This window comes from Chaetodon auriga, chromosome 2 (genome assembly GCF_051107435.1).
Source record: "Chaetodon auriga isolate fChaAug3 chromosome 2, fChaAug3.hap1, whole genome shotgun sequence".
NCBI lineage: Eukaryota > Metazoa > Chordata > Actinopteri > Chaetodontiformes > Chaetodontidae > Chaetodon > Chaetodon auriga.
The window spans coordinates 15,119,625-15,130,062 of record NC_135075.1 but is presented as its reverse complement, the minus strand read 5'-3'; the positions used below and the strand labels follow the sequence as shown (position 1 = coordinate 15,130,062).

Sequence of the window (10,438 nt, the reverse complement as noted above, 5' to 3'; positions counted from 1 at the left end):
AGACTTTCATACTGGGTCAAAACATTACATTTACATCTGGCCTAATTTTAGGAGTAATTGGAGAACTCTTAATTACTGGTTCCAAATAATCACTAAAACACTTGGTACAGAGTAATTTACATATCTGTACTTCAGAGTTCACATCTTCATACACCTGAAGTGATTGAAACTAAAGTTATACTGACTAGTTACAAAACCTGAGCTATGGTGTAAACGATTGACACTGGTCCCTGCATTTTGTGCAATACATATGACACCCAGACTAACCCTGTAATAACTTAAATAATTCAAGAGGCTGAGATTTGTGGTCAACTTTTAACAGTTTGTTTATTGTTCAATACACCACATGACAGTTGTTGGGTAAACTTAAGTATTATGGTCCATGAACAAAGCAGCTGTCGCTCTGATATTGAGGCATCTGTCCAGCGTCTTCGCCACCTTCCAGAGAGACATCCACAGTTGGTTCCATGAAACGCGCAGTCATCTGAAGTCAGGTCTGATGTCTTTATCCCACCGATGGAGGCTCACGATCCACTTCAGCCACATGCATCAGTCATCTGGAGAGGCGCTGACGGGATCACAGCTGGCAGGGATGAGGGCTTACTTTGACCTCTGCCTCATCTTTCTCCTTTTACGCTTCAGCCTGTGTGGGGAAGAGAAGAGAAACCATGAGGGGAAACATACAGGAATTTGCTGCTCAATGCCCATTTAACAGTGTTAATATGACTGATGAGGAAACCCACAAATCTACACTTTTAATAGCTTGTTTCACATGTTGGTAACATTTGTACAGTTCTCTCAACAGAGCCCTAAATCAGCTTTATGTCTCAGTTCAAAACATTAGTCACTGCATCAACACAAAGCAAATCTTGCTGCGTAAACACAGATTTTACAGCTTTTGTCACATTCAACCATCTCAGTTTTTAACCTCTAAATGTAAATTCAGTATTTGGCGTGACAGCAAGAACACTTCTGAGGCAACTTATAACATGTTCAGAAAGATTCATGAGAGATTAATGGTTGTGCTTCAAAGTCATGTTGGGGAAACAAATGGCTAATGTTGAGAATAGGGTACGTTTCAAATTAGGGTTGTTGCACTGACAGCTATGATTCAATGTTTGAAGCTGTAACTGATGATGTTAACATGGACACTTGGAATAGGCTCATGTCCTGCCTGTTGAACTGGACTCAGTGGTAAACTGGGTGAGAACTTCACGGAAAACTCCTCACAGGAAGTATTCAAATTTCACAGTGGTATCAAAAGCATCATTGCAGACACATGTTTAAATGCATGCAATACTGCTGATACTGGCTGTATCAATATGAAAGCCATGTGTCAATAAGAAATGGCCCTTACAGCACACGAGGTAGAGACTGATTAAAAGCTAGTGCTGAATTCAACTGCACTACACTGACAATTTTTAGTTACAATTGTCCTGTTCTGTGTGCATGCTGGACTATTTTTCAAGTGTATGTATCAACATCCTCGAGACAATTTCTGGCAGCTAGTAATTTGTACAGAGGAAACTGGATCATTACTGCTTACCTGCGCATACGCTTCTTCCTCCACTAGAAGACAAGAGAGATATATTAGTGAGTGCAGTAAGTATGCCATGTGTGCCCTCCCACTGACTGTGATAGATAGCACGTGTGCTGTGTTGCAGGAAAAACAACCAGCACTGCAAACTAAATTAGTACTGAAAACTTTGAACAAATGTTGAAGCTCAAGGGAACAGGCTCTTTTTTTTTTTTTTTTTTTAAAAAAAAAAAAAAAATCATGAACACACAGCCACCTCGGCTCCTTGGTCTTGCACAGTTAGCATTTTTAGCATGCGCCAAAGCGGGTTTTCCTACTATTTACACTACTCCTCACATTTCATGAGGCGTTGAAAGCTTCACGCTTATGTTAACATTGTCAGAATGACTGAAAAAGAAATACAGTAGAATAACTGAAGAGACACAGAGGACAGAATAACATTTTCAGCCAATAACGAAAAGCAGCACAAGCGGTGTTGTTCAGATGCTAGCTAGTAGCATTGGAACAGGAAGATGTGAAAATACTGATATTGGTAGACTAACTTACCTTGGCTCTCATCGTGTGGAGAAGTTTCTGTGAAAAGGAAACAAGTACAATTATTAGTGATGACCGATGATTTGTAAAACTTTATGATTAGTTTGGATTCAGTCAGCAGCGACGCAATATCTCATACCTCAGACCGAGAAGAGCAACGGAAAGAGGATGTGACGAAGAAAGAAGGCGCTTTTTATACAGCCATCAACGTCATCTTTAAGCGCCAACTGCGTTTCCTTAGCTCATAGGGAAATGTAGTCCAGACGGTCAAGTCTGTATCTCGTCGCCTCACAGGTATTTTTATTTGTATATCGGTCCTCACCTTAATTTAATATCTACTTTTTTAAGAAGATACACTAAAACTGAGCTCAGTTTTGCGACCTTAGACGAAAATTGTCTAATAACCTGGAAATAAATAGACCTTTTGTTTTCACATTACAGTTACTTTTCTGCAACATGGCAGCTTTGACCCTGGGCACCAGAGACTGACTCAAGCACTGTGCTGGTTGTGTTAGTAAAATTTCCAAATCATAACACTAGATTAGATCTTAGATAACATAACAATCATAACACACAAATCAATGTAATGTTAATTTATAGCAAAGTTAATTCTTTCTTCTCTCCTTGAAACTAGCAGCTTGTATTACAGTCCCACCTCAAGGCCCACTGAGATGTTCCTTACTACAGAGTCAGCAGATGAAGTCCTGGATGTGCTCAGAATCATGGAAAGAGAAGCTGAGGAACCCTAACCTGATGAAGATCATGTGATATGGTCAAAAGCTCCAGTACAATTACTAAATTTACCTTATGATGAGATTTTTTAAATCAAAATCTGTTTTAATATCAAAATCTTGTTTTCTTTCTAACTGATCATAATATAACTAATTTAATGTAAAAATGATTTATGCACAAAACCATCCTGATGCTTAAGGATGATATTGATTAAATCCTCTGTTGAGGTGTATGTGCTTTGAATGTCTATCATGATGTGGTCAAGTCATTGGAAAAACAGATAAAAACAAGTGTTTGGAAAAACCATCAAATTACATACCCACTTTTTCACTGATGCAAAGGTCAAACACCTAAATATCCTATAAATATTCTTCTTCTTCTTCTTATCCAGCGTTGCCATAAAGAAGTCTGATCTTCCACCTTATTGGCTGATGCTGCATCTCTTTTCTTCTCCTTCAACTACACTGTCACCAACACAATGTCTGAACTTATGATTTCATTGCAGGCATTTCAAATACTGAACGAAAAAACATCACAGAAAACAGACAAATGTATGAAAATGCTTTTATTCCTTTAGGTGTAAAGTTCAATTGCCCGCTGACGGAGCTGCAAAGCAGAGTTTTTCTTTTCTCAACACTGTCTCAGACCTCAAGATGAAACTCAGGCCTGAATTGATCTCTTACTGGTCCAACTCCACTAAAAACGCTCATAAAACCTTTATCAGCTTCAGCTTTCATGCTTCACAACACTAATGACGTAGTAAAGCAAGTAACAGGTGTCACTAATAGAAAAGTTTTTCAAAACTGGAACGCAAAGATTTCTCTCTTTTTCATAAAATTCAAGGGGAATGGCAGTAAATGTGGCAGTTTTGTTCCCTAAAGTGAAACTGATTACAACTGTGTTTTTTTTGCTTGTATACTTAAAAATATTCCAGTCTTCTGCTCAGGTTATTGCTTTTAAAAAACATCTAGTGTGGTTATAACATTATATCCATAAACATGGTCACACAGCATAACCAGAAACCTTCACTACATGAACTCTGATACCACCTAGTATGTTACAGTCCCTGTAATTGACCGTCAATTATGTTACACTTTTTAGGTTGTCATTTTGTGAGTGAGACAAATGTAGAATTTAACCCTTTACTGCATGCTGTAGTTCAGAAAAAAGTTTTTAAATGTTAAAGGTCTCGGTTGTTTCATAACCTGGATGACAAAATTCAGCGTCATTTATTCTAACTCTCACTCTCCAGAGGTCACAAAGTGCTTTTTAACCTTTCAATAAAGTATCTGGATATTGTTTTTTTTATACATTTTGTTTACATATAAACAAGTTTAGGTAATTTAGTCGAACCATCTCAAGCAACTGGAGAATCCATGATAGCCTCAGATACATGATGCCTTCAAGGAAACAGACTGAGTTCATGAATATTCACAAGTTTGTGTCATTCAATAATCCTTCACATGCAGCTGGATGTCAAACAGAGACTGATCCATTTGCATTAATGCCCACTGAAAGCTTGAGTTTTACTTGAAATGTTCAGCTGCAGATAGAAAGGACAGAAGATTCTTCAGGTTTAAACGTCAGGCACCAGTCACACCATTTGGCAACGAGTCTTTTCAAAGATGTAAAAGTATTTGCAAATGTTCTTCATTTCCTCCTCAAGTCAGGAACGAAAAAGCAAGACTCTTTCTATGGTACTTTCAACTAATGCAGTAAAGGGTTAAACATCCGTGCTGGATCTTTAATTTAATTCCAAAGATCTTATGAAATCATCATTTGTGAAATCAACTCTATTATGTGTACAACGGGCAGACAGTTTGGGGCAATTTGTCACATTTTCTCTTGCTTCTCTTTGCGGCCTTGCGTGTGTGGAGAGGCAGTATTCATTTATTCGACGGCTTCTGTGTCCTCGGTGGGCTGTCCAGTGGCATTTTCTGCCGTCTTTGAGGCCTGTGGGATGTGAAAAGGGACATCAAGATCAGTGAACGGGGGAACATTAAAGTGAATATGTGCTAGTTTTGTTGATGGTATACAGAGATTATTAACTCACCTTCTTTTTCTTTTTCTTCTGTGTCTTACGGCTCGCAGAGCTCTGTAGTAAAGTCTAAGGAAGAGGAGAGATGTTTCAGCGTAAAGGGAATAAAATGTTTAATGCAGCCAGTTTGTGTGTGTGAGACGAAGGAGCTCCATGAAAGTCAAGTGACTTCACAAAGTCTACCTTTAGCTCTGCATCCTGGACTTCATGCTCTGACTTGTATAGCTCTGGATCGAAGGGCCCGTTGGTGATTCTGTGTGGCCCGTTGGCCATCAGCAGCACTGTGAACTTAAACTGAGCGACACACTCTCCTGAAGACGCAGAGGGAGGGGCGGCGGTAAATAAAAACAGTGAAAGCTGTTAAAAGTAAAAAAAAAACATGATAAGCAGAGAAGTAAACACTCACCCTCCTTCTCGTGTAACACACTGAAGGGCTGTAGCAGTTCATGTTTGGCACACTCCACCACACCCAGACGGGCTTTGGCCTCATCCTCAAACGCCCTGATGGAAAATGGATGGTGGTATTAAACAAGTGCTTATGCAAAAGTACGTGAATATTCAACTTGCTGTCAATGTATTTACAATCTCAGCATGTGGTGGACTGTGTATTTTAATGGCTACATGTAAAGTGTGTAAAGTGTGGTCAGACCTAAGAGTAAAAGGCATGGCATCAAAGCGTCGCTCCACTTCGCTGAAGAACGTACGGGAAGTTTTCATCTTCAAGCCGTACTGCTTACTGGGGTCCCTCTTGTAAATGGTGGTCCTCAGACCTCCATCTCTGGCCTAATTATAAACAACAGGGGGTGAACGTCCCTTCTTTACATTAACACGGTTACTACCTACAGCAGAAGCCTGCGCATTCTGCAGCTATGGACAGTGAAGACACTGACCTTCCCTTCTCCGGTGCTAATCAACACGTCCACGGCGTAGACTTCATGGACCTCAAACTCTGCCTTCTCATGGTCCTTCCTGAAAATGAATCAGTGGAAAAGATGAGGAACATGTTTTGTTCATACTCAAGTTTGGAGAAGCCACTCAAGATAGTTACAGTAAATCAGGTCTTCAGGATAATCCACAGACGGTACCGCAAATAGTTTTAAGAACTGCAGTGACCGGAGACAATTTACTGTGGAGTTTTCCTGAATGTAATTGTCGTTGGTTGGTTTCAGCACCACAAACCAAATTCCACTCATTTCCATGATATTGGTGCTGTGGCACAAGTCTGAGGCAGAGATCTCCAAACCTCACCACATCAAACAGAAAATTACTGTCTGGCCAGACAGGGATAAGTAGGAAATATGTATTTTTGTGAACTGGGTGACCAACCCTTAACGTTGTCAAGTTTGCAGTCATTAAGGTTACGTACAAAATTTAAAAAATGCATCGACGCTTTCCATACACAGCTTGGCTGTTTATGTCTGTCTGAGAGTTGACAGCTCCTGTTTTATGCCCAGTAACCGACTGTGTCACATTCCAACACTATTTCTGTTCAAAACGACACCAGACCTTAAATATCACAGGTCGAACTGGTTAGATGTTAGCAGAAAATTCTCAAGTTTACCAGCAGACGGTAAATTGAAAGAAAATCATCATCATTAAACCTTGTGTTTGTGTACACAGATACAAAATGTGACAGACTCCAGTTTAGCTCCAGTCGAACAGTGTCTTTGTGGTTTAAAATCAAACCACCCACCGAGTGCATCACATTTCCCTCCCTTCCTTCCCAAAAGTACCTTTGCTGGTCTGTCGGGTTCTGAATGATGGTCTTCTCTCCATCTATGACATGTTGCTTTAGCTGATGAGACAGCATACCTTTAAAACACAGAGGCAGGCGTATTAAAAACACTAAACGTAAACCATTTCAGTGAAAACGTCCACTTGCATGTTCTGAATCTGCAATAGTGACCAGATTCATATTACGTAAACAGATCTAAAGAGATTCAAGAAGGAACTTTAAGGATGAAAGTCATCCAAGTATGATCCTCTCGCGAGGTGAACACACTGACAGGCGCAAACTTTTAATGAGACACTCACCCTCAATTGGTGAGCATTTGAATGACTGAGCAATCTTGTTCCAGGCTTCTGTCACTTGAGTGTTCTGAGAGACGGACAAAAATGAATTACTTTCATGTGCAAAATACAGTTTTCCACCAAATGACCTATTTATAATAAAAAAGAACCAACATGCAAAACACCAACAGGTGAAATACAGTCTGAAGATGACTTTTCATTTTGGTTTGTATTCAAACCATAGCCAATAATGTCATATATTCTCCATCTAGTGGATCCAGAGAGGAGGGACCAGCAGCAGAGAAGGACTATTTCACACATTTGACTCAGTGACACACACAGAAGTGGTGACATGTACCTGGTTTCCAGGTTTAACAAGGCGGAGAGCTGCTTCTGCACACAGATGAGCCGCTTTGATTACGTCAGCTTTCCGGCCTGTGACGGGGTTCTCCTGCAGAAATAAGACACAGCCAGAAGAGGACTTAAAGCTGGGCTCTCATGAGAGGACGTGAAACCTGGACTAAAGCAGCGTTTTTTAAAAAAGGCTCTCACCTTACTGGCTCCCACCACAAAGCTGTGAGCAACATTGGCAATGAAGCCGTCAACATGAACCCCGAGATCGCTACACAAAATAAGAGGAAAAGAAGAGAGTGTGAAATAACAATGAAACTAATTTAACTGATCACGTCATATTCTTTGCTAGTGTAACTGCCACCCAGCTGTCAAGATTACTTATGTTGACACAGGACAGAATCAATCAAATCGACTTGACAAGGACAAAATGTCAACTATCCCACACTTTGGAAAATGAAACTAATAAAGACTAAACAATAGCAAGAGACCAAACTAAAACAATTTAATCTGGTACGGCCATTAAACGGAAGATATACTCCAAGGTGAATTGCTTTTTGGCCGTACATCAGCTGGAATACAGTGAAGGACTTATTGTGAATTCAAGGGAGCAGCACGACAGACTGTAATGAACTGAACAGACATGCCCAGCCAGAGGGTTTGGCTAGGAGTGTGTGAAAAGTGACAAACATACAAACCTTGTGTGTGCAACCACATCAGCATGAGCAAAAACAAACATCTTTGAAGCAGTACAGATCGACACGAAGCACAAAAGACGTTACAGGACGCAGACATACGTGGCAACACAACAACTAAGATGAGCTGACTTCCTCTTTCAAAGCCCAGCATTGCGTTAGAAAAATGTGATTAATTGGATTTAGCAGATGGGTGGCCATCAAAGCTAAAATCCAACATATCACCTTGGCAAAAAGCAAAAACGTCTGTTCCAAAAATGTCCAACCTTACTTGTCGTTTGCCACAGAGGACAGACAGGAAGACGAGACCTCACTGATGAAGCAGACAGCCAACAGCGAAGAGAAAACCCTCACATACAAGCCAAGATATCACATGTAAAGAAGGGAAGACAACACAGTGGGAGACTCAAGACACACGGGGGAGAAGAGGGAGGTGACATTATTGCAGAGCGTGGTGCCTACATTTTGACCAGATCCCCATCTTTAAGTGTGTAGTCAGGATCACTCTTCAGGGGAGAGAAGTGGCAAACACAGTTATTGACTGAGACGCTGGTGGGAAAGGCAATGCCTAGAAGAGGGAGAAGAGAACCACCAAGTCTTCATTTGGAAATCATCCACAAGTTTAGCAAGAACACTGTACAAGGATGGATGACTGACACTTGGATCACCTAATGATCTTAGGCTGTCACAGTCTGCCACCATATTAGTTGTTTTAATATCCCTGCTGTTATTAAGGCTAATTGAGGTCATGTGGACTTGCACACAAACACACTACCAACATGACTGCATATTCACTCTTCTTGATGGGTCCACCTGAATAACAACAGACTCTCAGGTCTTTGCCTCACCTTTCTTCATTTCCTTTTCCTTCTTGAAGACCTTCCCAGTCTCAGCCATGATGTAGGCATCCCCCTTCTGACAGAGGCTCAGCACCGACACCCCGGGCTTGGCTGCTTCCACCACCAGACGAAGAGCCTCTGGAGGAGACAAACAGCAAACGATTCACGGGAGAAAAAGAGGGAGCACAGCAGAGAAGGCAGATAAATCAATGCAGTATTGATATTGTGAAATGAGACTAGATATCATCTAAGATATTAAGCTAACTATGTTATTTGTTTAACACCATCAGCTGTCAGCTGACTCAAAACTACTGTGATTATCTGATTCTGTCAATATTGTCCAACTCGGTAATAGTGCGCAGAGGACAGTCAGACTGTAAAAAATGGTTGGCTGATATGATGATGATGATGTATAGTATAGATTTGTCTACCATCAGAGCATTTGAACTGTAGTAAAGCCTCCTTTAATCAGCCAGCAATGAACTGCTTGAAAATGCAAATTTGATGTTTATACGATTTTGGCGTCAATGTGATGACTTAATGTGATTTGTCAAATATTTAATGTGGTGATATGCAAAAAAAAAAAAAAAAATGTATTACTGGCTGGATATTTTTATCTGTAAAATCCTCAGATTCCTTTTTCCCTGAAAACATACTTTATTTAACAGTATATACTGATATAGTGGCACAAAATGGTAACATATGATTTTAGTCATATCCTAATTTAAAGCAAGTCATTATTTATTCTCAGTGAATGACTCATGTTAAGTAGTGTCATATTACAAATCACCCAGAATGCAAGAAGATAACTGGATTACGTTTGAATAACATGCGGACTGTAGTCCTCATATTATTCCTGTCGCAGGTATATCAGCATGTCATGTTTTATGTCAATTACGCAGAGCTTCACCTTCAAAAGTTGAGAAACTAACACAAAGAGTTCCGCCTGGTGATGGTGGTAAGATAGCGAGCCGTGACCATGTAACTAACGTTGAAGTGGCTTCATATCTGAGGCTGCCTGCTTATCTTTCAGCTCCAAACGTTGAACATTTAGCTAGCTGACTGTGCTGGGCAACAGGCTGAGCTATGTTAGCTGGTTAGTTAGCATCCAAAGATAGTTAAATAGACACACAGTCCTTCCAGTCAAGCCTAACGTCAACGTTGAGCAGCGGGACAGAGGCGCTAGCATTAGCTAGAACTGAACCAGCTGCACCTGCTAGCTAACTAGCTAGCTAGCCAGTGAAGACAGCATATGTGTGGCTCGCATGTAAACCACATGGCTGCTACTGTGTGGGGAAACTAACGTTAGCTGCTGTACGACAGGCCGAAAGGAGCCGATCATCTCATCCAGACCCCAACAGCTACTCGTTTAAATTTACTTACGGTTTGCGATGTCACCACCCATCTTGTACTTGGTGACCACCAGATCCTCGGCTATGGTCTGCTCTTGCTCGTCGTCCGACATCTTGGCAGTGAAGTTTCAGTCGCTAGCCGGCCCGACGCAGCGACGCTTTCCCGCAGTTCAGTTCGGCTCTGACCGCTGCTGCTAACACTGGCGCCCCGCTGCCCTCTAAGCCCCGCCCACTACACTGTGACACTCATGACGTCACGGCGAGCCCAGCCCGCCAAAATGAAGCGTGACATATTTTATGTGGAATTGAAGTGTCGGCCTGGATGCTTACAAATAAACATATCGATGAAG

General features: G+C 41.0%; 1 protein-coding gene and 1 long non-coding RNA gene across 2 annotated transcripts; both read right to left on the bottom strand.

Moving 5' to 3' along the window:
• Positions 1–301: 301 nt before the first annotated feature.
• LOC143337268 (uncharacterized) lies at positions 302–2,113 on the bottom strand. The gene is made up of 3 exons (XR_013078917.1): positions 2,084–2,113; positions 1,547–1,569; positions 302–643 (listed from the first exon to the last, which is right to left on the bottom strand). It is a non-coding gene; the product is annotated as an uncharacterized LOC143337268 (long non-coding RNA).
• Positions 2,114–3,353: 1,240 nt separating this feature from the next.
• pa2g4a (proliferation-associated 2G4, a) lies at positions 3,354–10,329 on the bottom strand. The gene is made up of 13 exons (XM_076757195.1): positions 10,120–10,329; positions 8,746–8,874; positions 8,360–8,465; positions 7,404–7,473; positions 7,210–7,302; positions 6,876–6,939; positions 6,575–6,653; positions 5,732–5,810; positions 5,491–5,624; positions 5,248–5,342; positions 5,025–5,152; positions 4,857–4,910; positions 3,354–4,756 (listed from the first exon to the last, which is right to left on the bottom strand). The coding sequence occupies exons 1-13, from the start codon at positions 10,199–10,201 to the stop codon at positions 4,694–4,696; spliced, it is 1,176 nt and encodes a 391-aa protein (XP_076613310.1). The 5' UTR covers positions 10,202–10,329; the 3' UTR covers positions 3,354–4,693.
• Between the last annotated feature and the right edge of the window lie 109 nt (positions 10,330–10,438).